Raw genomic sequence first — 27,830 nt, 5'->3', positions numbered from 1 at the left:
AAAGTGGGTCTTCCAAGACTCTTCCGACATTGGATTTAATTGGGGCCCCGTTTGGGCCTTCCCATTATCTTTGATCAGATTCCAGAAGGTATGTGAATGTTTACTAGCCATAGCCTCCAGCATCTCGCTGGCGTCCCTCAGGATCAACTGGTGTTGATAATGACGTAACCAGGCCTTGTAGATCGTCCTCAGTCGCTTTCTAGCCATCTTATCCTCATGTGGGGTCTCCCTAACAGCACTTTGCAAGTCTTTTTGAGCTGGATGACCCGATCAAATTTATGACCAGGTATTACTTTTTCTTTTTGGGAAGCGGACATACATATAGTTCCCAAATTTCTCCAATATCCTTTACATTCAGTTCTTGTGCAAAATAGGAGTCAAGTTCCCGAGCCTAGGCTGCGCCATTTTGTGCTCGTTCCAGCTTATTTTATTTCCTCCCATATTTACATGTAAATCAAATGCATAAGCACTTGACACATGATTTATGGAGGGTATTTTCCAAGCAACTGTCAGCAGTAGATGGTGACTCATCATGATATCCAATAGACAGTGACACGATCTCAGGATAAATATCTTCAGAGACGTAAACATAATCTAGTCTATTAATTTGCGAGGCTCTCGCCCCAAGTGTGGTGTGGCACTTGGTTTCATTTGACATTGCCATTCAATATCACTAACCCCATTCCGCCATGAGATCTCACCCCTCCCCTAAGCCTGTCCCCTACTCCTACTTAACTTCTCAGAACTGGAGAGGCCTTTACCCACCAGCCAGTGCACACACCTACTATTCAAGTCTCCAAATATTCTAGTGGAGAATAAACCATTATCGACTCCATTAAACAGGATCTCTTCAACAGAGGCCAGCAGATCTTCTTGTGAGATTCTTAAGTTATACAAATAAATATTAATCAGGAGAGTGTCAGACTATTCAGAAACATTTCCAAGACAGCCTAAGGCCATGAACATAGGAATTAGGGTTAGCAAAATGTACTACCTTGGTCCAAATCTTTTTTGAAGCACCCATCAGCAACCCTGCTGCCGGACAGCCCTGATCAGCGCTAACGGCTGGGTTGAGAAGTATGGAAAACCCATCAATTACAGGAACCTCCGAGAGCCAACACTCTTGTAAGAAAAACAGATCGATATTAACCAGATCCACACTGTGCGGCTGGAATAGAAACCCCTACAGTTCAACAACTACCTGTGTATACCAGTCCAGAGTAAGATCCTTGTTAGAATGAACCACTTAGCCTCACATTTGGTGTGGCCACCACCCAGGACCAGTCTTCATCCCTTGAAGGTCTACTTGAACCGCCCAAGCTCATTAGAAACACTCTTCCATTGTCACCGACTCCCCATGTTCTTAAAGTTGGGGTTGGTTTTTCCGATGTTAGGTGGGCATTCCTACCGTCAGCACAATGCACCCTAGTTTCACCCCGATCTTGTTATGCAATTTGTAAAGGACTTAACCCCAGGCTCTGAACGTGTTCGCTTCTGCCAACACCTGGTTTAGGACCATATTGGAAGCAAAATGGAGGAGGACCGTATCCCTACTAAACAGCTTCCAGAATTCTACCCCGGTAATGTCCGCCTGGGATTCCCACAGGATAGCCAGGACCTTAAAGCAGTTTAAAACATGCTCCTGGTACAAAGGCAGTTTCTGCATAATCAGTTTGACATCTCTCCTCTATTCATGTCCCCCAAACATTAATGGGTCCCCCCGTTTTCTTAGTCAAGGTTCCTCAAGGGTCAGGAACAGAAGTGCCCTTGGATTCAGACCCCACCCCACACAATCCTTAGAAAGCTCCCCTGAGTGAGTTAAATCTACCAACCCCCCTTTCCTGGGGGTCTGGGGTCACTACTGGTCATACTTTATTTGTAATGTGAACAATGTAATCATGTATAGTCAAAGAAGGATGTGCAAGAAAGTGAGAGAAAGGTGTACAACGTAAGGGTGAAAATGCTTTCATTTTTCACAACAAATAAAATTGTATTTAAATAATTCTATTGAAACAAAATACTTACATGCCCACAAGTGGTAGGTTATACACTTTTGGATCAGATTCCAACACAAGCAACAATTTTCTTGTTTGGTCCATTGTAAGGTACCTACAGGGAAGAAAATAATTATGATGTTAGTTCATCATATCAACTAAATAGATTTAAATGTATTCAGGTGTATTGATACAAACATTTCGCCTAGTGGGCCCTTGAGAATGCTAATTTGTTATTTAGAGGTTGTAAAAAAAAAAAAAAAAAAAAAAAAAAAAAAAAAAAAAAAAAAAAAAAAAGAGCTGGTGATTGCTTGATCGGCTAAAAAAAAGGTATATTATCAGGAGTTCAAAACAACTTGCATTTTGTACTGCAATTGGTGGAGATGGGGGTCCAAGGGCTCCAAATTACTCTTTGAATGCACTGGTGGAGCCCTAGTGCTCTTGGTCTTGGTCTTAAAGGTACACGGAGCATAATTTGTGTGTCAGAATGTACCATCACAGAATGGGGTTTGTTTAAGTCTTAACAGAGCGCATTACTTGCTTGAAGGTGGTTTGTGCTCAGAAGACTGACCCAAAACTTTAAAAGCTAAAGAGTGACATTATCTAAAGGGAACTATTCAAATGAAATTAGCATTGCATTTAGATGGCTGCGTAAGATTTGATGATTCCATGTTCATCCAAGTTCCAGGACAAGAAAGTGCCATAACCAGACTGCTACATAGGAAAAATAGCAGCAAGCGACCAGCGAGAGTAGGTACTGATAAGTAGTGTAGGCTTAGCCAGGCATAGACACTGGCCTGGCTTGTATTGGGTGGAGGGGCTCCCCATTATGGTGTTTAGAAAGACACTAAGGACTAGCCAAACACAATCAAGGTAAGGTAGGGGAGGTAAGGTTGAATCTCAGTAGCGCTGCAAGAGTGACCTAGGGATATGACACGTCTACAAAGAACACCACCAATAATTCCATTTAGAGAGGCAAGTACAAAACCATACAATTATTTACTAGGCCTTTGCAATGCCCACCAAGTAAAACATTGCGTCAAATATTGTCTCACACAAACTAATATGCATGAAAAAGGTTTGCCAGTAGGATTCTTCCTCTGCCGGTTATCGGCGGCACTCCAGCAAATTGAATACCCTCTCAGACATTACTCATCTGTATTGGTGGCAGTGATCAAACACAGACATAGCAGAAAAAAAAACAAAAAACAAAAACACATGTTTCAACCTACTCGGGATTCAGCAGATTGACATTTGCAGAGCAATGTTTTTATCCTAATTGCAGTCCACCCTTCTGTAGCCCACCTTTCTTTAACATAAAGACACGCAGTACGCCATATTGGAACCTGTTTATTCTTCTTGTGAGTGTATACTTTACAATGTTATATCCAGGGACAGCAATGCCCTTTAGTTGGTATTGTCCACTATTTTGTGTATTTAAATGCAAGCCTAAGAAAGACCTGTATAGTGCAAAATGCCTATATGGTTTGCACACAATGATTAGCACATAATGATGAAATGCTTGCTGTTTATGTTTTGCTTTTTACCTAGTACCTGGCTAATGCACCATTTCTTTCCGGCGAGGTAGGAACTTCATTAATGGGATTATCCCCCTATTGATTTATATTCTATATATTATTCAGTACATAAGTCACAATGAATAAGCAGGCAATGCTAAGAGACAGGAGCATGATCCTATTAAAGCTGCACATCTATTTCAATCAACATGTTCCTTTTGTGTTACTGTGCTACACATATAAAGTGCATAGTGCAAGTGCAAAAGTTGTTTATCCATTTCTATAAAGTGCTTAGTGCACAATGGTCATATTCCATACCTGGACAGTTGTAAACATCTATATGGAGTTCTAAATAAAGTGCCTAGTGCAAAATGTGATAACGGTGGACATATGTATGGTGTCAAAGTTCTTGACCGTGCTAAATCGCATTGTAGTCCAAGTTGAGTTTTTAAACTATCTATAAAGTGCATGGGGTGTAACGCATGTTGACTATAGAGTCCATATTACATAAGATACAACTCCATGGGTTAGCTAATTGTTAATGGATATTGCTAGGTTCTATGTCCCTAGCGTACATAGTACTCTGTGCAACTAGATTACAGAGCATTCTTGTTCTTATAGTTTAACTCCAAGTTCTATCAATGTTCACAATGTGCAAATTCACATTGAAATAGATGAATATGTGTTTAATTCATGGAGGTGCTTGGATCAATGTTCAATTGAAAGGTCACGCTAAAATTGATGCCAGTGCTTGTAAAGTCCTATCCTAAAGTTCAAACCTACTAAGATTAAAAACAGCCTGCTTGATACAACATAGGAGTCCACTTGCATACAATACCTGCATTCCCCATTGTCAAAGTCTGGTTTCTACATTTGTATACACAAAGCATTTTTGTTAATGTCTCACAAATATGTATGATATGGCATTTGTAACGCACCTATACACAAGTGTTTCAAGGCACGACGAGGCAAGGGAGGGGAACAAAGGGAGGACAGACAATGATCTTACTAGGCCAGGTGTCATTCAGATCGCGCACGTGCATGGGAAGGGGGCAGGGACAGTGCAGTACATGGGAAAGATGATCGCAATAAGTAAATAAACAGCCAGCATGAGGCAAGTGCATGGCAAAGTGCGGGCATCAGGTGTCAAGGGCTGGTAGGGGGACGGTAGGGATACAGAACAGTCCCCAAGTGCGGCGGTTGCTAGGTGGGCAGTGCAGGTGTGACATGCTGGCCGGGGAAGGACCTGGGCCCGAGATCAGAGAGTGTCCAGGTAGATTTCGGTAGCAGCCAGGAGGTCAGCAGAGGAGAAGAGGAGAAAAGGCAAAGAAAGGTTTTGAGGTGCTTCTGGAACAGAAATGGTTCTCCTCAAGTTTAAGGGAGGCTGTTGTAGGGGAGGACTGGCCGCGAGGCCCTCCTCACCTGCAGCCTTCTCCCCAGGTGAGGACCATGACTCGGTGGCTGTCCCCTCATGCCACCCGGGCCCAGGTGGAGGAGGGGTCACCCGCCGACGACATTGCCCACACATATCCGTTCCCTGCATATACCAAAATTCAGTTAGGCCTAGAAGCCATCTTGTTTAGCAAACATGGCGTGAATTCAGCACACTGTAACGAGGCCCCCACCTTTGGAGGGCCTTTCATGCATCTCCGCCGCCGCAGTAGCCCTGGTAGATCCGCTGCGAGCGCGTTCCCATGAGAAAGCCGGGTATGAGCTAACCCGAGATGTTAACACTGTAACATTTCATCGTTCACCATGTAATATTGCACCCCGCACGACCTGGTCCGCGAGGCCAGGGTGATGAAAAAACAAGCTGAAGCATTGTTAGCTGAAGAAAGTAGAAAATAATTCAAGTATTGGTATTACTGAACTACCTCTGTTTAAATAGATCCTGTAAACTGTGAATGAACTATAAAGATGCAACGTTACATGATACCACCCCAGGTCTGGACTAGTGCTGCTATAACCACAGAGAAAGATGTCGACCAAATGTATAGCCTTTATCTGTATAAGTGTTCTTACAATTTTATGTAGAAACCTGAACTCATATGTTTTTTTAATCACCTAAAGCAGCGAGCATCAATTTCTGTAGGCCATAACCTAGAACTACCTCGTGTAACGTTTAATGTACATAAAATAATCACACCATGTAGTAAATATAATGTTAGGTAACGAAAAGGTACTCGGACCGACTGTATTAAAGAAATGTGTAACGAAATTGAAATATATATATATATGTGTGTTTAAATAACATCAAAATAAGGCGGAACATTATAAAAGTTCTGCATTCAAAAGTTAGCAACGCACGAGGAAAAAACCTTTGTGAATATATGCAAGGCCATTCTCCCTCCCACCCTACCAAGCCTGCCAGATAAGGAAGCTAAGGCCTGTGCCGCGCTCCCTCACCTCCCCCAACCAAGCTGGAGCCGCTTCAGAGAGTCAGAGGCCCCGGTACCGCACCCAAGGCCACAGCCCGCCACCTGTTATTTACAGCACGGTAATAAACCCACGTTTGAATCCACTGATCTACCAGCACCCTCTCGTAAATTCCACAACCCTCCCCCTAGACCACCCCAAGAATCATGACCCCGTGCAAAGACAACCCCCATCACTGGGACAAGACACAGAGACCCATTTATATAATAACTTCTAACGCGGCAGACAGACATGTATCATTCGGCTCAGGCCCCAGAGCCCAGCCCCTCGACCTAAAATACCGGTCAATAGGACACAGGTAAATCTCACCCCAACCGACAACCACCGGACCTCTCACGAGGTGCATTCCTCATGTGTTGCGTTTATTTTATAAGACAAACTGCTGAGCGATTTATTGATGAACTTAGATGTCGTTTCTTGAATAACTGCAGTGTGCATGGCCTAGGGCAAACGAGTCAGGAAAGGTATTCATCTTTGTCACAGGCTGCCCCAGCATACCAACACCGCTCGGATGACCTCAAGCTGGCCTGCCAGGCCCAACCCAACCCACGAGGCTGACCAGTGACGTCTTCACGCCAAGACCAACCACGCTGCAGCAACACCTATAGTTAGTCGACGCCACCCAATCCCAATTAACTTGTGCCCCCTATAGTATGTAGGTTCTGATGACGTTTTTTGTATTAGAAATACGCCTGTCTTTGCTATTGTCAGACAGAGCGCTCTCGGAGGTTGCAGAGTTCTTTGCATGCCCTAATCTTTGGATAAACTCCTACTTACGCTCACCCGCACTCTGTCTTGGTCTTATTCCCACTACGGGAGAGTCCCTTATTGTCTCTCATTGCGGGGAGGATCGTGCTGAAATTGGGGGCGCTTCCTTTCAGTGGTGACCCCGATAGCGTGATATCTCCAAATTATTTTTCCTAACTCCCTTTTAACGACCCCCTTGTAGCACGAGAATCTCCGGTCGAGAAGGGATACGCACGGTGAGCCGGCTCCGGGAGGCTGCCCGCCAACGGCGACTGGCACAATAAGAAGTGCGCACTCAATGAGAAAGGGTACGGGATCCCGATTGGAAAAAAATCCCCTTTGAGTGCCGCTCGCCGGAGCCAGGGGCTGACCGTTGAGTTACCGGTGACACCGCCTGGACGGACCCAGTTTCGGAGACTATCGGTTCAAGACGGGCACGTGAGTACTGAGTGCGAGCGATCGTAAAGGGGAAGGGAGGGGAAATTGTGAACAGAGGAACGGGGACAGGTAGAGGAGAAGAATAACGGGGGTCTACTAAAGACGGGTCTTGAAACTTTCTTTATCTTTTCTTTGCATATGGCCATTAGGAGTAAGAAATAAGTGAAGTGGTAGAAGTGACGGAAACCTAGCTCCGAAAGGGGGTGGAAGGCGGCGCCGCATAGTGCTATCTAAACTAGTACTGGGAATATATGAAGAAGTAAGAAATAAGTTATTGGTGTCTGGCAGAGGGAGACACCGGGAATATTTTTTAGTGATTGCTACTCTCTCCATTTCTTTTTTCCATTCCACGGGGCAGGGGGAGAAAGCGAAAAGGGTATAAGGTGAATATACTTGTAGAAGAACTATAAAATAGGGAGCACATTTGTAGGAGTGGGGATTAAGTAGTGGCACGTACAGACGTGAACATAGCAACCTTAGCAGAAAAACAGGGACAGCTGGCCAGGGAGGAAAGGGAGGGAAAAAGAAAAAAAAAAAAGAGAAAGACGAGGTGTGAGTGGAAAAGCATTGTGAAGGGTGCGCGCACCGTGTGAGTGTTGGAGACGAACGGTTGACCGCGAGGTGGCGCCAGAGAGTGTTGACCAAAACTGGTATTTGATCAGTTGCGAGTGAAATCACATGAGTGTATGGGAATGGGAAGGAGATGAGCTATGGTAAGTGAGAAAGGACTTGCGCAGTGAATAAAACTGGGTGATAATTTTTGAGAGGTCCGCCCTTGTCTGTGCCATACAGGTATAGATATACATATCTACACCTAACTAAAAGTAAAAAAGGCGGACACGACTGTGTTAGAGATTTAGAATATGGGGGCCGAAACTCCCCTGTCACATATTTGTAAAAGCTTACCGGGATACGCTGAACGAATAAATAAATATCACGATCAATGGGTGACAGAATTGAAAGGGGAGGGTCTGCCCCAGATTTGGCCCGAGGGAGGGTCTTTTGACAAAAGCGTTCTTGATATGGTACGAGCATGCATCAGCCTCAAGTATAAGGGGAAGCAGTGGCAAAATAGGAAGGAGATATTAGACCTCTGGAGATTGTTTGAGGAAGTACCACCACCCAAAGCTCCGGCACCAAATAGTGATCTCCCTCCCACCACAGATAATCCACTGATGATTCCAAGAGAGGAAAAGGAACAGCTAAGTACGGAACAACCTACAGAGGTGATTAGTTTGTACCCGATATTACCTAAACCAGCCCCCGCAGCAGGATATAGCGACCCTACTTATGTGCCTCCCCCCACAACTGGTACACTACAAAGACCAACAGCCCCCCCGCCATACGAAAACACCAGAGAGCGCGCCCAGGGAAGCACACAGAGGGTGGATATAGAGAAGCTAACAAGTGACTTAGAGTCAAGGCTTACTGTGGCAAGGGATGAACTCTCAAGAATAAAAGACATATGTGAGCGCACGGCGTGCACCCCTATACAATCGGGACGCACGTCTAGAGCGTCGAGCGAAAGTAGGCACATCGAGGAAGGATGGAAAAAGGGAGAAATACTGTTCAGAATTGAGGAAGAGCCGACACGAATAATAGAGATAGGAGCAGTAGAAGGGAGCATTGGTGATGTATCACGAGAGAGAGGGATCAGAGAGGACTTGTTATGTGATGTCAGAGGAGGATTGGATGAGAGTGATAGGTTGAGTATGGCAGTAGGGGGGGAAAGCGAGGAGGTGGACGGTGCATGTTCGCTAGGGACTATAGACGACGAATGGATGGGACGACTAAGAAATAGGGTGGGAAAGATGGCGTCGTTGGAGTCCGCAGCGACTAAGGAAAGGGAGGGTGCAACCTCAAAAGGGAAGCTACAACTTCCATTGATACACAGGGGGGGGGGGGGAGGGACCAAACTATATACCATGGGCTCAGATGGATAAGGCTAATTTAATGAAATTATTGCCCCAGCTGTCAGGAGGGGCGAGCAAGTGGATATATGCATTTGAGAAACATACCGCCGGCATACCGTTGGCAGTAGGCGATGTGAAAAGCCTACTAGTAACAGCAGTAGGAGATCAAGCGGACAGAGTATGGGCTAAGGCTGGTTTCCCGGCAGTGACGTTGGACTGTGATCGCCATGATGGGGCTTCCTTTAATACAGTACGAGCAAGGGTGTGGGACGCACTGAGGGAGACATTCCCAGATACCCCTGACTTACAGTCAGTGATGCAATGTACAATGAATGACGGGGAAGATGCTATGGATTACATTCTCCGAGTGCAAGAGATGTGGAGAGCGGAAACGGGCACGCCCTGGCACCAATCCACATCTCTATTCTATTTCATCATTAAGAGAGGGCTCCCAAAAGAGGTGCAGAAGGCACTCGATAAAATAGCGGGCGTTGAGGCAAAGGGGTGGCCAGAGATCCAAAGTATAATAGTGCACCATTGCAAAAGGATCAAAGAGAGAGAGAAGGAAGTAGCACAGAGAAGGTTGGCAGACGAGGCAAAGTTGGTACAATCAAAACTGGTGAAGGTTGCAGCAGCGGTAGCAGGGCTCCCACTCATGAGGGAGGGAGAAGAAGGAGAGGAGGGGCAAATAGCAATACAAGGAAGAATAGCAGCAAATTGGGCAGGACAAGGACAACGACAGTGGACTGAGCAGGAGCAGAACGGAGGTCCAACGTGGCAAGAGTGGGCCCCAAGAGGGGGAAGAGGTGGGTACAGGGGCCGAAGAGGAGGACAAGGGTATGGAGGAATGGGAGGAAATGGGTGGCAGGGTCCCAGAGGTCCACAGGGGAGCTGCTGGAATTGTGGGAGATGGGGGCACTACTCAAGAGAGTGCAGGAGCAGACAAAACAACGGGTTCCAGGAGATAGAACAGTACGGTCACCCCCACCCAGGAAGCCCCTATGGCCTCCCCATGGGACAATACCAACAACCGGAAAATGTAGGACAAAGAAGTAACACACAACTACACGGACATCAGTACAGAACACAAAATCATCCACAGAACAATGACAATGTGCAATACACGCCAGGTAACACTTTCGCCACAGTAGCTAACGGAGCTCCTGCTCCCGCACCTTACAGAGGGGTGTCAGTAGTTTCGGGGAACATTTTTGATCAAGGGGGGGCAATGAGACACCCCGCATAGGACAGCCCACAGAGAGCACTTGCGTGTCCAGTACTATCTACGACCCACAATGCATCAGAGGAACCATTGATAGGGGCGCAGATAGGAGACAAGCAGTTCATATTCATGGTGGATTCGGGAGCGGAGAAATCATGCATTAGAGAGGGCCGGTTCCCGCTATCTAATAGAACGTTAGAGACGCAGGGGTTCTCTGGGGCTGTAATTGAAGTTCCTTACACAGAGGCATTGGATGTGACAGTGGGGGGTAAAACAGTGAAAGCACCCTTACTGTACTATGAACACTCTCCCATTAATTTGCTGGGGAGAGATCTCTTAAGCAAACTAAATATGACAATATCATTCACAGGGAGCGGTATCGTATGTTCGACGCCAGGAATATGCCCCCTCCGCATATTAGCAGTAATACACGGCCACACAATCATGCAAGAGATCAGAGGGTTACCAAGAAACGAGGAGATGTTTGTTGAGGGCATGAGAACATTGGCTCTCATAGTACCAGAACTAAAAAGGATGGATTGGAGGATTCCAGCCGAGTTCCTCTTCCGCCCCATAGCAAGCCCCGACACTGCTCCCGGGTCAGTGCTATCGTTGGATTTACACGCAGTACACGTGTCAGCAAACAGGATATGTGTGATTGGCGTTGACATGGAAGGATGTGAGTGGCGGACAGTACTGTGTGTAAATGCAAATATCCCACTGAGGGAGCTCTCGGACGAGGAGCTATTTTCTGACACTGAGACAGATGGCGAAATAGTGATGGAACTGGCAATGCCGTGTGACATTGTAGTTACAGCCAGAAAAACTAAAGTTGAATTGATGGCAGTAGTAGAAGCACCACATGCCTTTTTTGATGACGACATGAGGTTAGTACCCACTAACATATGGACAAATGGCCCCCATGATGTGGGGTTATTACATGAGGTTCAGCCTGTGGTAATAAAACTGAAGCCGGGAGCAATTCTACCCCGGGTAAAACAATATCCATTGTCACGCGAAGCAGAAGAAGGGATCAGAGAGACACTAGATGCACTGCTAGCACAAGGAATAATAGTGCCCTCAAACTCCCCATGCAACACATGCATTTACCCGATTAAAAAGGCGAAGGGAGGTTCATGGAGGATGATACAAGATTTACGCCCACTCAATGATGTGATTCAGAAGGAGTTCCCTTTAGTCCCGAACCCGGCAACAATACTGTGCAACATTCCGAAAACGGCATCCCACTTCACAGTCATTGACTTAAAAAATGCATTCTTCTCGATTCCCTTAGCAGAGGAGAGCAGGTACTTAACAGCGTTTACACTAGGGGGGAGGAGGTTCGAACACTGCAGACTACCACAAGGATATTGCGAGAGCCCAAGCATATTCAACAGGGTACTACACGAAGATCTGGGGAATTTGTCTGTAGAAAGCACAGTGATTCAATATGTTGATGATTTATTGATTTGTGCACAAACTGAGGAAGAGTGCAGAAAGGACTCAATAACACTCCTGACATTATTGGCCAATAAAGGGTACAAGGTGGACAAGGGGAAGTTACAATACTGTCTAACAGAGGTTCTATACTTGGGACAGTTGATATCAAAGGATGGCAAGCGGATCATACCAGACCGGGCACAGGCGATTAGAGCAGTGGGGGTACCCAAAACAGTAAAAGAGATGCAGAAATTTCTGGGTATGTGCAACTATTGCCGAGCATGGATATTGGATTACGCAGCATACACAAGGCCCTTGTTACAGGCTCTAAAAGAGGCACAGCAGGACAACAAACACATAGAATGGACAGGAGAGATGAACACAGCATTTAACTCACTAAAGGAACTGATATCAAGTGCTCCAGTACTGGCAAACCCAGATTATGGGCACGAATTCTTCCTATTTTCACACTGCAAAGGAACACTGATGACAGCAGTACTGACACAAAAGACATCGTTAGGGCACAAACCACTGGCTTACTATAGTGGCACCCTAGACGCAGTTATGCAAGGTCATTTCGCGTGCGAGCAATCCCTAGCTGCAGCCGCGTTCGCAATTGAGAAAAGTGCCACAATAGTGATGGGCTGTCCTGTGACACTGTTTGTGGAACACTCACTATTTGCAATATTAGAGCGATCAAAGAGCACATTGACGACACAACGAGCCACAGCATATGAAATAATACTGTCCAGCGCAAACATCCATATAGTAAGATGTAAAACAGTGAACCCGGCCACATTCATCACAGAGGCGTGCACCGTAGAGGACATGCAGAACCACAATTGCGCTACATACACAGGTGACGAAGGTCAGGATCAAGTAATTTCTGAGAATGCCCTGAACGAGGGAGAGGTGTATTTCGTGGACGGGTCAGCATCAATAGACATGGAGACAGGAGAGAAACATGTGGGTATGGCAGTTGTACGATTAGAAGAAGATGAATACGAGACACTAGTGCAACACCGCCTCCCATCACACTATTCAGCCCAAGCAGCAGAACTAATAGCGCTAATAGAAGCCTTGCATGCCGCCAAGGGGTGCGCAGTGACAATATATACCGACTCAGCATACATGACAACAACAGTACACGGCGGGTTGGCACGGTGGGGGCGGAGAGGGTTTCGACGAGCAGATGGAACACCAGTTCAACATGCAGAATTATTAAAAGAACTGATTGAGGCCCTGCAAGAGCCCACGGCAGTGGCCATCGTAAAATGCCAAGCCCACACCACAAATACAGATTTTATATCTTTGGGGAACGCGGCAGCAGACGCCGCTGCCAAAGAAGCTTCGTATTTACAGAAAGGTGCAGTAGGAGAGTACATGTTGCACCACACAGCAAGCCAAGAGGTCCCCACAGGATACAACATGATGCCCACGCAGGAAATAATAGAGCTGCAAGAGGGAGCTAGTGCAGAAGAAAAATTGCTGTGGACTAAGAGGGGATGCAGCAAATCGCCAACTGATTTATTGTGGCGACAAAAAAGCTCAGGAAAAGCGGTAATGCCAGTTAAACTGTTAGAAATAGCATTTCAACAACTACACTTTCCTGCACATAATGCAAAGCAACACATAATGGCAGACATACAAGAAGATTGGTTTGCACCTTGCCTCCATGAACACATCACAAGGCTGGCTTTAGAATGCACGACATGTCAGATTTACAGCTCAGGTATGACATTGCGCACACTGAGAGGAACGATACCAAAACCAAATGGTCCATTCAGGGAGCTCCACATTGATTATGTAGACATGGGAGAAAGATGTAACGGGGCTCGCTACATGATTGTGGTTGTATGTCCATTTTCGAGGTGGGTGGAGGCAGGCCCCTGTGCGCGCCCAGACGCGAAGGGCGCCGCGAAGTTCCTAGTGCGGGAAGTGTTCCCGCGCTGGGGGATTTGGGACGTTATTCGCTCAGACAACGGCACACATTTTGTTAATGAACTATTCAAGGAAGTGACTACGCTATTGGGAATAAAGCACAAATTATGTTCGATTTATCATCCTCAAAGTAATGGCGTAGTGGAAAAGATGAACGGTCTGTTAAAAAGCAGATTGTCAAAACTGTGTTTTTCCCTTAAAAAGACCTGGATGTACTGCCTGCCTTTGGCCCTGTTCGAGTTACGAAACCAGCCCAGTAAAGACCACCATTTGTCCCCGCATGAGATCGTCACGGGAAGGAGAATGCACACAGCGCATTCGCCTCTCCGTGAACGTTCTGATGCACACAGAAGTGCAGCGTTATTGGGGGAGGAGTTCACAGAGTATTTGAAAAAACTGACACGGGCAGCGCGCGTAATTGCAAAGCAACTAGCCCCCCCCTCTACAAGAGAGGAGGGGAACACAACAGAAACAGAGAGACTGCCTGAAAACCCATTACAACTAATGCCTGGTGACCACATATATGTCAGAAGTTTTGTGCGAAGGTGGAATGCGCCACGTTTCCATGGCCCTTACGAAGTAGTGTTTTGTACACCCACAGCAGTAAAGGTGAAGGGCCTACGATATTGGGTACATTTGACAGACGTACGCAGATCCTATAGCGCCGTGGAAGGTGAGGTACAGGACGAGGCACAGGCAACTGCGGACAATGAAGTGGTGCAGAATGAATGATGGAAATTTTGTGTGCATTAAGTGATGAACATTGACCGCGACTGGCGCACAACAAGTGTACTGAAATGAATATGTGTATATATATATATATATATATGTAATTTTTTAGAACTTTTTAAAGGTTTTTGTAGGGTTTTTTTTTGTTTTAGAAAAGTTTTTCTCTCAACTTTCCTCTTCATATGAGAAATAATGTACGGATAATAATGATTGCAAAGCTACCTTGTCTGTGGACACACCCCCTCCCTCACCCACTCCCATACTTTGTCGGACAAAAAAAAAAAAAAAAAAAAAATGTCACAACGTTATAAATGTTTACATGCTTGTACTTAATGCACTTTTATGTTTCAAACAGGATTTACTATGGCATCGAATGGGCAGCCTGCAACTAATAGATTTGTTAGGTTTAGAGAAATGTTAGTAGATAGATTGACATATTCATACGAATGTGGTTTATCAATGTGTGTTATTGTGTTCTTCATCTCAACGTTTTGCCTAGTAACATATTGGGTCATAGCGTTCATCTCTACCGAGATGAACGAGGGGGGAGGGGGGAGCAACACCACCCTTGCCCCTGGCACGAATTCAATTACAAGTATGAATATCAAAGAAGGTGATTTTTTGGTCTGGGATGGATCACGTCTTGTTTGGGGTTACTACACTACACCATCCACTGCTGCCCCGTTACAATCAAGAGATAAAGATATGAAAAATGACACAATGGTCCTACCTGAAATATATAACAGCCCCACTACCCTTCCCGCCCCGATACAGAACAGCGACTTGTTGTTTATTGAGGAAAATGGAAAAGTAATTACGATGACAGAACACAAATTCATATATGAGGAATTGGAAAAGGGGGGAGGGAATGAGAAAGGGGGGCCTATTCTTTCACCTATCGAAACTAAAAGGTATAGGAGGGGGGAGAGAAGTAGGCGAAGAAGAGACAAGCAGGAAGGGGTATGATGAGTATTATGGGTTAGGATTAGATAAGATGGAAGACCCACGACACCCCCACCAAGCAAATAAATGGTATGCAGATATGAGTACAACAGCTAAACAGACAACCAATGAAAGCTGCTATGTCTGTTCGCTTATCCCCCATGCATCAGGTACGCCCAAAGTGTTGTTGCCAAGAGAATTGCCCATTGTGGATGCCCAATGTCTCCTTCATCTCACACTGTGTAGAATAAAGAACACCTTTCAAGCACACGATATCTCTTTCAAAATGATACAGGACAGCAAAACGTGCTATTCAAAAGCGTCTGGAGTGGTCTGTCTTAAAGAACCTTTCTTTGCAATACAAGGGACGCTGTTTTTCGAAAACAAATGGAAAGATGAAGAAGTACTGTGCAAAGCGGAAGCACTGAGAGGTGTCCAACCAGACAAGCTGCGGTGGATGGAAAAAACGTGCTTACCAATATGGAAAGAACACATCTCTAAACTAACATGGGTAACAGCGATGGAGAAACCCTTCAAGCTACAAAGTGAAATACAAAACGAACTATGTTTCAAGGGAGAAGGAAAAGTGGCAATGGGAGCGAACAAAAACTGTAACAAAACTCTCACCATCCCAGACATGAAAAAAGGAACAGCAGCACTAATGGACACATACTGGGTATGCGGGAATCAGGCTTACTTGCACCTTCCCCAGGCATGGAGTGGCAGCTGCTCAATGGCCACTTTGCATTCGGCCTTAATGGTGATTCCAGAAAGTCACGTCGACGAAAATAAGCGGACGCAAGGAAACGTGAACAAGGATGCCACATCTCCCACTGCAGAAGCGCACCTCTATGTCCTGTCCTCCGGAGGGAAAGAAAAGGAGCTATTACGGAACAAGCGAACATCAAACTACATATCACAAGCATCATCCGATTTATTGGCACAGATCCCAGACAGGTATCGCCTGTTTAGCTCCGTGGAAACATTTTTTGCCTCACTAGTTTCAAGTGTCCAAGCAAGAGCAAATGCAAAATGGCTCCAGATCACACGGTGGGAACTGATTCAGCTGGCCAATGACACTGAAGAGGGGTTCAACATAATAAAAGTGGAACTACGAGCTCTGCGACTAATGACCATGCAGAACAGGTATGTTCTGGACCTGCTAACAGCGATCGATGGAGGTGTTTGCCGAAAAATAGGAAGTGCGTGCTGCACGTTCGTACCTTCTGAAGATGCAGAAAATGGGTCCCTGTCCCACGTCATTGAAGCGGTACATGACCTGGGAGAGAAGATGAAGATGGAAGGTGGGGCCAAAGATAGCTCATGGTTCGACAATCTCTTCTCCTGGGTTCCCTCATGGCTTGGACTGGCGATGAAGTTCTTGATACCAGTTGTGGTGGTCCTCCTCGTGGTGTTCTGCCTATGCCAGGTGGGCCTCCGATGTTGTGCTAATGCAGTCCCTAACGGTGCGATGATGATGGTGACAATGGGCAACTCTGGTGGTACAATTAAGGCGACACAAGAGGCACATGTACAGACAGGAACAGATAACACTCCCAGATACCAGTTAGTGCCTATGTGCCGTGATAAGTACATAGTAGATAAACTATGGCACACCACTATCAAAGAGCCCCGAGATGTGGAACTGGAATGGTATGAGGAGGTCTGGGTAGACTTGGAAGGGACTGGTGACTGTATATAGTTAACCTGTACCCCAGATGAGTATGCTAGAAGAGGTGAGAGCTTGAGGGGGGTATGCAGAGCTTGGATGCCTAGAAAAGGAACACCTGCATGGGATGACGCAGTGATAGAGGAGCAAGAATGTAGAAGATTAGAAGAGCTAAAGAATTCGTTACTTTAGTAACGAAAGGGGGGAAATGTAGGGGAGGACTGGCCGCGAGGCCCTCCTCACCTGCAGCCTTCTCCCCAGGTGAGGACCATGACTCGGTGGCTGTCCCCTCATGCCACCCGGGCCCAGGTGGAGGAGGGGTCACCCGCCGACGACATTGCCCACACATATCCGTTCCCTGCATATACCAAAATTCAGTTAGGCCTAGAAGCCATCTTGTTTAGCAAACATGGCGTGAATTCAGCACACTGTAACGAGGCCCCCACCTTTGGAGGGCCTTTCATGCATCTCCGCCGCCGCAGTAGCCCTGGTAGATCCGCTGCGAGCGCGTTCCCATGAGAAAGCCGGGTATGAGCTAACCCGAGATGTTAACACTGTAACATTTCATCGTTCACCATGTAATATTGCACCCCGCACGACCTGGTCCGCGAGGCCAGGGTGATGAAAAAACAAGCTGAAGCATTGTTAGCTGAAGAAAGTAGAAAATAATTCAAGTATTGGTATTACTGAACTACCTCTGTTTAAATAGATCCTGTAAACTGTGAATGAACTATAAAGATGCAACGTTACATGATACCACCCCAGGTCTGGACTAGTGCTGCTATAACCACAGAGAAAGATGTCGACCAAATGTATAGCCTTTATCTGTATAAGTGTTCTTACAATTTTATGTAGAAACCTGAACTCATATGTTTTTTTAATCACCTAAAGCAGCGAGCATCAATTTCTGTAGGCCATAACCTAGAACTACCTCGTGTAACGTTTAATGTACATAAAATAATCACACCATGTAGTAAATATAATGTTAGGTAACGAAAAGGTACTCGGACCGACTGTATTAAAGAAATGTGTAACGAAATTGAAATATATATATATATGTGTGTTTAAATAACATCAAAATAAGGCGGAACATTATAAAAGTTCTGCATTCAAAAGTTAGCAACGCACGAGGAAAAAACCTTTGTGAATATATGCAAGGCCATTCTCCCTCCCACCCTACCAAGCCTGCCAGATAAGGAAGCTAAGGCCTGTGCCGCGCTCCCTCACCTCCCCCAACCAAGCTGGAGCCGCTTCAGAGAGTCAGAGGCCCCGGTACCGCACCCAAGGCCACAGCCCGCCACCTGTGTTATTTACAGCACGGTAATAAACCCACGTTTGAATCCACTGATCTACCAGCACCCTCTCGTAAATTCCACAACCCTCCCCCTAGACCACCCCAAGAATCATGACCCCGTGCAAAGACAACCCCCATCACTGGGACAAGACACAGAGACCCATTTATATAATAACTTCTAACGCGGCAGACAGACATGTATCATTCGGCTCAGGCCCCAGAGCCCAGCCCCTCGACCTAAAATACCGGTCAATAGGACACAGGTAAATCTCACCCCAACCGACAACCACCGGACCTCTCACGAGGTGCATTCCTCATGTGTTGCGTTTATTTTATAAGACAAACTGCTGAGCGATTTATTGATGAACTTAGATGTCGTTTCTTGAATAACTGCAGTGTGCATGGCCTAAGGCAAACGAGTCAGGAAAGGTATTCATCTTTGTCACAGGCTGCCCCAGCATACCAACACCGCTCGGATGACCTCAAGCTGGCCTGCCAGGCCCAACCCAACCCACGAGGCTGACCAGTGACGTCTTCACGCCAAGACCAACCACGCTGCAGCAACACCTATAGTTAGTCGACGCCACCCAATCCCAATTAACTTGTGCCCCCTATAGTATGTAGGTTCTGATGACGTTTTTTGTATTAGAAATACGCCTGTCTTTGCTATTGTCAGACAGAGCGCTCTCGGAGGTTGCAGAGTTCTTTGCATGCCCTAATCTTTGGATAAACTCCTACTTACGCTCACCCGCACTCTGTCTTGGTCTTATTCCCACTACGGGAGAGTCCCTTATTGTCTCTCATTGCGGGGAGGATCGTGCTGAAATTGGGGGCGCTTCCTTTCACTGTTCCAGAGGGAGGCACCAGCTGAATAAAGATCTACCACCAACTCGTTGCTTGGAGAAGCGACTGACCCTGAGGGAGTTGGAGGCGGATGAGCGAAGAGCTCGAGAAGGAAGATATTTAGGAAGAGAGAGTTGAAGGTATTGAGGGCCCCAGGCACCAGAAGGGCTTGTGAACGATGCAGAGGGTTTTGAACTTAATCCTCGCAGCCACTGGGAGCCAGTGCAAAGATTTCAGTCCTGGAGAGATACGATCCCTGGGCTTGAGGCCAAGGACAAGTCTCGCAGTCCTGTTCTGGATAAGTTGCAGAGGGCGGAGAGAAGAAGTAGGGAGATTTAGAAAGACTGTCGCAGTAGTCCAGCCTAGAGAACCAGAGCTCTGGAGACAGTGAGCTTCTGGGGGAAGGAGAGGAAAGGAAGAATATCTCTGAGGAGGTGCAGCTGGTAGTTGGACTTCTTAGACACGTCAGAGATGTGAGGAGAGAAGTAGAATGCAGAGTTGAAGCCAACCCCAAATTTTTTAGCCTTGCAGGTGGGAGCATGAAGATGGCCAAGAGAGGCCGGCCAGAGCTACAGGGAAGGAGGGAGCGGGTGTACCGATGAGGAGAATCATTGGCGGCACACCACTCCTGGATAGCAGACAGTCAGATGAGCGAATGAGAGGAGGAGGCCGGCGGTAGCCTGAAAATGAGCTGGGTGGCATCCGCACAGCACTGAAAGTTGGGGCATATAGAGTGGCAATGAGGTGGGCAAGGAGTGCCAGGTATTGGTTGAACAGCCAGGGAGAGAGGTTAGAGCACTGGGGGACACCACAGATAGAGAAAAAGATAGAGGGGAAGGACCCAAGTTGGGCCTGGGAGGTTCAGTCGGAGAGAAAGAAGTCAGCCACGCCAGAGCCTGCCCAGTGATACCCATGTTATCGCGGAGATGGTTGAGCAGGATGGCATGGTTGACAGTGTCAAAAGGCAGAAGAGAGATCAAGTAAGATGAGGACACGGAGTGTTGAGAGCAGGTCTTCACGGATGTTCAGGAGAGCAATTTCCGTGCTTCTGGCAGCTCTGAAGCCAGACTGATGGTCATGATGACAACCAACAGATTCAGTGTGGAGATTAAGCTGGGAGATGGCCAATTTCTCCAGTAGCTTGCCCAGGAAGGGAGTGATGGAGATTGGGCGATAGTTAGCCTGGCATGAGGGGTCGGCAGAGGGTTTCTTAAGAAGAGGTTGCACAAGAGTGATTCGGGGGGGGGGAGACTTTCATAGATTGGACTTGTCTAGAAACCTCATCAGCGAAGAACAGGGGAAAGGCAAAGATGGAGGGAGGAGAGGTGGCTGCAAAGGGCCAGAGAAGAGCAGGGAGTAGGGGGAGTGAGGGGATAGCAGAGAGAGGACAGCATGTCCTGAGTTTTAGAGATGAAGTGAGAAGCCAGTGCCGTTCAAAGGGCCTGGGAAGGGACAGGCTAGAATAGAGACTGAGACAGGATTGACCTTTTCGTTACAGAGTTTAAAGAGTTCAGCCGAGTTGTTGGATGCCGGAGCGGCGCGGGCTTGGGTATGAGCTCTCTTCTTGGTTAGGACAGAGTCGGTATTGCCTTTGGAGCAGGCGGCAGGCCAGTTTGTCAGGATGAACATGAAGCACGCCATTTCATCACTGCCACCCTGCACTTGCGTTTTAGGGTGACGAGGTCCGAGTCGTACCAGGAGTTGCACTTGGCTTTGGGCTTCAGGCGGATTCTCATGACAGGGGCAAGGATATCAAGAGTATCAGATATAGCAGAGTGGTGCGTGGATAGGGCAGTGTCAGGGTGAGAGTCAACCACAGTGGGCGGTGGGTGTGAGAAGGTGACGGCGAAAGCCTCAGCAGTGATGGAAGTGGGTTGGCCTGAGGAGTAGGAGAGGAGACAATGATCACTCCAGGAGAGAGGAACAGAGAGGGGAAGGTCTGAGGAGATCACAACATCCAGAGTGTGCCCTGCAGTGTGAGTCGGGCCAGAGGGGAGAATAGTGAGTGAGACTCGCAGAGGTCGCAAAAGAGTACAGAGAAAGTTCAGAAGCATCCAGGTGGATGTTGAAGTCCTCAAGGAGGAGGAGTTGAGTGGTTGAAGCCAGGAGTGAGGAGGAGAGGTCCGCCCACTCAGAGAGGAAGGAGATATGACCAGGTGGCCGATAGCCACAGTAAGGGAATGGCTAGGGGAGAGAGATTCTGCAGACGAGGCATTCAAAAGAGGAGTAGGCCTGCGTAGGAGTGACAGAGGCAGGAATGCACTCAGGGAAGATCAGGGCTACACCCACACCAGAGCGGTTGGACCTGGGTGCGGATGAGGATCTTGTAGCCGTCAGGTAGGAGCATATCAAAGCTAGTGATAGAGCTGGCCGTGAACCATGTGTCAGTGAGACCGATGACATCAAGGTCAAGTTCTTTAAGAAGGCGGCAGATATCAGAGGAGTGTTCGACAGCGGAGCAAGAGTTTAGAGTGGCAACATGGAGAAGGTTGCCATCCTTGAAGGACTTCCGGGGGGAGGGGTACAAATCAGATGTACGCCCTTCGGAGGTGTAGAAGGAGCCCGAGAGGGGGCAGAGAGGGAAGGAGAAGGCAAGGTAGCCGAGGAGGAGGCAGAAGGGGGAGGCGAGGTAGTCACGGAAAGGAGAGAGGGACAGCAGGAGAAGAAAGGAAGTTGACGAAGCGTGGGAAGCCTCTATCAAAGAGGTGAAGCTTGGCCTGGGGGCCTTGGACCAAGATGGTCCCATTAGAGTAAACATTAATGATGACCTTAGAGGAATGGAAGGAGAGCAGGAGGGCATCCCACCGGGTGCCACCATTAATGGGAAAGGAAGAGAAAGGAGAGAGCACAGAGACCATATGAAGGGTCCATAGGTCTGGCGAAGGAACAACAAAGGGGATGTCTGTGAGAGATTCCTTGGAGGAGGCAATGGTGTAGGTGTCAGCGATAGGGAGGCCTAGGTTGGAGACCAGGATGGCCTTTTTAAACTTCTTCCTACCAGATTTGGTGAGGAGAGCAGGATAGTCAATAGAGAAGCAGTTGGAAAAGATAGGAGAGACAGATCACCATGGATTAGGTGGGAGAAGGGAGAGGTGGAAGGGAGAGGGGGAGACACAGAAAGGAAGACTGGAGCAGACAGAAAGGACAGCAAGAGGCAAGCAGCTTGAGCAACGGGACAAGACGACACTCAGGATTAAAGAGATCACAAAATGCACATTTTAAGACAGGAGGGGAGACACACCCAAGTATGAGAATCCTGAATAGTGGGAGAAAGGCCTAGGTTTCACAGTGCAATGGTACTCAGGCAGTCATGGTTAAACACACAGTGGAAGAACCGCCATAGGCCGAGGGGATGTGGGGGTAAGGCAGGGCAATCCGAAGGAAGGTGACTGGCAGCTGGCGTACCCTGCGGACACCTGCAGACACTTACAGGGGGAGCTGCCCTTTGCCTAGGGGCCCTTAGCCGTGGGGCTGCCCTGGGGGGGCCTGTAAGTAGGAAGGGAGAGCGAATCAGGGAGGGGGGTGGGCTGGCAGGCAAGGAGGGAGGCGGAACAAACACAGGGAAAGAACAAAGAGGATCAATGAGCGGGGAGCAGTGGGGCACCAGCCAACAAGTTTAAAACAAAATGCAGGTCCAGGAGGGATTTACCTATAGAATTCGAGCAGCTGCAGCACCCGCCAACGCCACAATGGAAAAGTTCTTCATCCTTATGACCTTTAGGAGTCTGTCATAATCAATTATCTATCTGGATTCTGCTTTTCCAAGACTTGTTCACGGTCCCCCCCAACCCTCGGGTAATTGTGTCAATGGCAAAATATGTAAAAGGAGGATGCATCTTTCTGATGCTTTTCCTCAAAATGTTTCGACATTGGATATGCCACATCACCATTTTGTTTTTTTTTTAAATACCTCTTATATGTTGTAATATTCTTGTTTTGACCTCACACCTGGTGCTACCAATGTACCACAGCTTTCAATTGTACATAATTACATAACAAATTTTGCCATACACATTAATCAATTTCTTGATTTTGATCTTTTGCCCAGTGCGAGGATGGTTATAGCTCTGGACATGAATTCCGAATTGGCATGCCTTACATTTGTAAAAGCCCATAAGTTTCTCCGATAACCACCCTGTTTTTTTTTTTATGTGGGGTTAACCGACTGATAAAGACTGACAATTTAGACTGTACAGATACTGCTTTCCTAGAACAGTGGCATGCGCTGGTATATGGGGAAGGGACACAAGCAGTGGCTCGAGTCGGAGGCAAGAGGGAGTTACCCAGGGCACCTCTATGTGCACTCTCTATGGAGCGACTTCTAGAAATCAAGTAAGCAATACCTTTTTCCCCAAAGTACCTTAGGTTAGAAAAAACTGTTTGTGCTGGATGCTCCGTGCTGTTGCACCTGCCTCCCGATTCCTTGGTCTGATGACTGAAGGTAGGACAATGGATGGGATCTCTCATCAGCAGTAGTCTTGAGGTAGGACCTGGGGCACGACTTTCAGGAACGTCTTGGTTCACTCTGCGGTTTTGGCACCTTTTCTGCAACCCCAGCAAAGGGCACGGATCGCCCGCTCAATCTTCTTCGCTTCCTGCAGTCCCACACTCCGATAAGGGGGTCTGGGCTAGTTGGATCGGATCTCTGGACTGTCCTTATGGGTTCAGCAAAGATTTGGACGGATTCAGCCTTTCTACGATGATGCACTCGAAATGGACAGCAGGTCTCCTGGTAGTGGGGTTCTGCAGCTCCGGAAACTCCTAACACCTCGAGAGATGGCTCAATTAAAAGTTTGTCTTAGGACTGGTTGTTCACACCAGCCACAGGGAGGGAGTCGTCCACTTCTGAGCTCCTCTGTCGCACAGAAGACAGGTTCAGGACAGCAGTGGTCACTTCACGGTGTTGCAAAGGGTCGGGGGGAGGTGTCTCTGGTCGTCTTTGGTTACTTCAGCTACCAGTGGTCAACTTGCTTTTTACTCCAGAACCATCACCGTTTATGCAGTTCCAGTACACTCCTCTGCAATCTCCCTCAGCATTTTACAGAAAGGGTCGTTTGGCTGTGCAGTCAGGACAGTCAGACCCCAGTGGAAACTAGTCCTATTCAGGCAGTTTTGGGAGAGATATTCTCTATACTTAACTGTAGTTAAGTGAGGATACATAAAACACCTTAATATAGGAGGACCCTAAGGGTCCCCAGCAACGCTGGTCATAAGGAGCTGTGTGCTGCAGTAGTAAAACACGATGCCTCAGGGCTGCTGCATGCTTTATACATGTTAATAAATGACTAACAGCTATGGAGCAGACAGACTAAATAGTACAGCTAGAGTACAAAGAATAAAGCTCCAAAAGACAGAGCCCACAAGAAAGAAAGTGGAAAAAGGGTCCACTCATACAGAATTGAATGAAAAAGGTCCAAAAGTCCAGCAAAATGGTCTAACAAGGAGAGGGGATGAAGCATAAAACTTATAAGTCTCGCCAACATCCCACCCCACCTCCTGCACGGCAGAAGAAGGATCAAGAAAGTACAAGTGTAAGATATACTTTAGGATTATATTAATTACTTTGTGGTATTTGGTGGTAGTATTTGTGGTAAACTTGTTGGGGTCTTTTTATAGTGGTGACACCGATCAGAATACTGCCTAATAATTATGTATACCAGGGTCACTAACAACAAGTACTGGACTTAAACTCTGAAAAGATGGCTCATGCACTCTTGTGGTACCTTATATACAATACCACACTACGCCCTTTTGGCGGAGTTTCAACAAATGTAAAGTACTGCACATTCAATCTCTCTAGATAAACAGCTCACTGCGGCTACTTTACTTTGAGATATTTCTTACCACACATCTGCATCTCCCTAAGCATGTCAAATAAAAAAAAAAGGACTGATGCAGAATATGAGAATAAATTACTTTTTTGAATCGGTTTATCCTAAAATAGAATTATGCAAATTACACAGAGTGACACTTATGCCCACATTGTACTTCACGGTGCAAGTACATTTCTTCTTGCAAAAGCTTTCAGTGCTTTATCTGTGCAAAGCCCTGCTAATTGACCTTGGCTTCGAGAATCTTAGCCAAAAAAAATGCACTTAAAAAAAAAAAAAGCAAAACTGAGAAATACGAACACAGTGTTACATGCATTTTGGAGTTAGAATCTCCAATACAGCACCTAAAATGAAGTGAATTACTTAATCTGGGCTACCTGGTATCTTTCACATCAGCAGCACCTCTCTAACCTCATATTTACATAGATCTGTTGGCGATATTCCCTGACTCAACTCGACGGTGAAATCTTCCTCAGCCTTTCTGCCTGCTATGCACAAGGGCAAGGATTCTCGATACTGCAGCTTTTCTAAGGGTCATCAGCCCAGGAGACCGCTTCAGTCAGCTTGCCAGCACTGAACTCTGTCTGCCCAGCCAGCCCTCTGCACACTCGTCCGTCAGTGCCCAAAGAGGCACACTCCTCTCCTCTAAACCCTTTTCTAGGACACCCCCTTTCAATCACAAGCACCTCCCCTTGAGCAGATAAGAATCACGCAATCTGCCTCTGTGCGCTTTCCTCATTGTACTAACCACATTGCTGTAGAGTAATCTTTTTTCTCTTGTGCTTCCTGCTCCAAAACAAAGTTATTTTTTAGCAGAATGGAACTTCACATTTCTTTCAGCTACCACACAGCGCAAATCCAGCCTGAATGTTTAAAGTCAATTTCTACCCATTTTCAGAGCTTCATGCATCTTTATCAGTCTGCATTCAGCTTATTTAATCATGGGCTAATTTGCACTAAATGTTATGGGATTCAGTTACAGGTTAACTGGGATCATTGGTAGGTTAGTATTAATTAGATGCAGCTCAGTTCATTGAAACCGCATCATGGATCTGTGCATTGCATTTATTTAATTCGGCCTGAGACTCACTCTTCTCACACCCTGGGCCCCAGTTGAAGTTCAAACCATCGCTAAAATATGAATGCTAAAATGCTGAGTCTAAGTGTTGAAGTTCAGAGCCCATACTCCTATACAAGCCATCTTGAATTGGCAACAAAAAACAAAAAATAATCACCATTTTGGGCAATGGTGAACCTTCTGTGCACTATCACATATGTAGATACAGCACTAAAGTAGGTAGGATAAAACCACTGCCACCAACCATTCAGATTAGCCTGACACTAACCAAAATGTTACAGAAGCAGTGAAAAGGGACATACTGTGTAGCACCTCAGCAGCCCACAAAAAGGTGGGGTGTGCTGATCTCACAATACAATAAAAAAATAAAAAAGATAGGAGGGATACAAATATCCCTCTTTAACAGAAAACAAAGGGGGAAGCCCATAGAGCTCCGAGCAACATTGCAGAGTGTTGTGTGCTGCAAATGCCATAAAACGCGGAGGAAAGTAGAACTCCAAGGTATAAAAAGACATCAAGGTATCCCAAAGATAGGGTACTAGAGTGAGTGGAAAAAGTTTCCCACTCACTCAGGGGAACATACCAAAAATGCAGTAGCCCAGCAAAATGTGCTGAGGGCGTGGAGTGAATTGTTGGGGGGCTTGGGGGGAGCGGCAGGGGAGGTGGAGAGGGGACTCACAAGGAGGAGATGAATATCTACCCAACACTCTTCTATTATGTGATGTAAAACAATTAGTTTCTATAGTCTAACATGCCTGAGGCAAAGTTTCAAATGAAAAATACTCGATTATTTAACTATTTTATGAGAGTATATTTTATTCCCTAAAAATAAATTAACGAGTCTAAAACTGGCTGAACATCCTGTGACAGAGAACAGGATTCAATAATCCAACTCCTCTCTACTCGCTCCAAGAAGGCGGCCCACACCTAGGCCCGCATTTCTGGAGCTTCTAACACAGCTGGACTATTTAAAATCTGATAGGACCTAGCCAATCCATCTGCAGTCTCCAACTCCTCTTCCTTCCCAGGCCCTTTGCACTGCACAGGCCAACCATTCATTGCTAAAACTCAGAACATCACGAATTCCCCTTCTTCCTCACCTTCCCCACTCCTCACCACATGCCCCCAGCCTCCCTTGGGCCCTTCTCCACCCTCTCCCATCACATCATATCAGATGAGGTCACAAGTGTAGTCTGCTCTATTAAGGTCTCATCCAAACAGGTTACTCCCTGCTCTTCCAGAACTATCAAGGACAATATCTGTTTGCTTGCACCAGCGCTCTCCGATTTCTGCAACCACTCTTGCATCTGTGCCTTTCCCTTCCTCTCAAGCACTCCCTTGTGCACCCCCTCCTAAAAAAAGCCTTCTGCCATCCCCACATGTCCTGCCAACTACAGCCCCATCTCTATCACTCCCTTCGGAACCTCCTGGAGAAGTTGGTCTTACCCTAACTGACCCTAACACTGCGGGCACTAGTTGCCTCCATGACCATCAATCGGGATGCTCGGAATCCATTCCGAGCATCCCGAGGCACGGAAACGTCTCTCCTGAACACCGGTGAAGAATTGCTTGCAAATCTTAATTAACTCTCCTTCTGTTCTCATTCTACTTGACCCCTCGTCTGCCTTTGACACGGTCAATCACTCCATCCTCATAAAGCAGTTCCACGATACCCTTGGTATCTCAGGCTGGGGACTGAATTGGATGACCTCCTTTCTCACCGTCCGTCCTTCTCATGTGAACCTGGGTCCCTTCTCCTCCTGCACCTCCATTTCCACCTGTCGTTTCCCCCCAGG

At 46.8% G+C, this 27,830-nt stretch overlaps 1 protein-coding gene across 1 annotated transcript in view; it reads right to left on the bottom strand.

Moving 5' to 3' along the window:
- STIL (STIL centriolar assembly protein) overlaps window positions 1–27,830 on the bottom strand; it is a 327,963-nt gene that overhangs the window by 236,007 nt on the left and 64,126 nt on the right. Inside the window, exon 7 of the mRNA XM_069642242.1 lies at window positions 2,026–2,109. Within this exon, the coding sequence (XP_069498343.1) occupies window positions 2,026–2,109 (84 nt within the window). The remainder of the gene's footprint in view (window positions 1–2,025; window positions 2,110–27,830) is intronic.

Source organism: Ambystoma mexicanum, chromosome 1q (assembly GCF_040938575.1).
Source record: "Ambystoma mexicanum isolate Mex_15411 chromosome 1q, UKY_AmexF1_1, whole genome shotgun sequence".
NCBI lineage: Eukaryota > Metazoa > Chordata > Amphibia > Caudata > Ambystomatidae > Ambystoma > Ambystoma mexicanum.
This window is presented reverse-complemented; position numbering and strand designations above follow the sequence as displayed.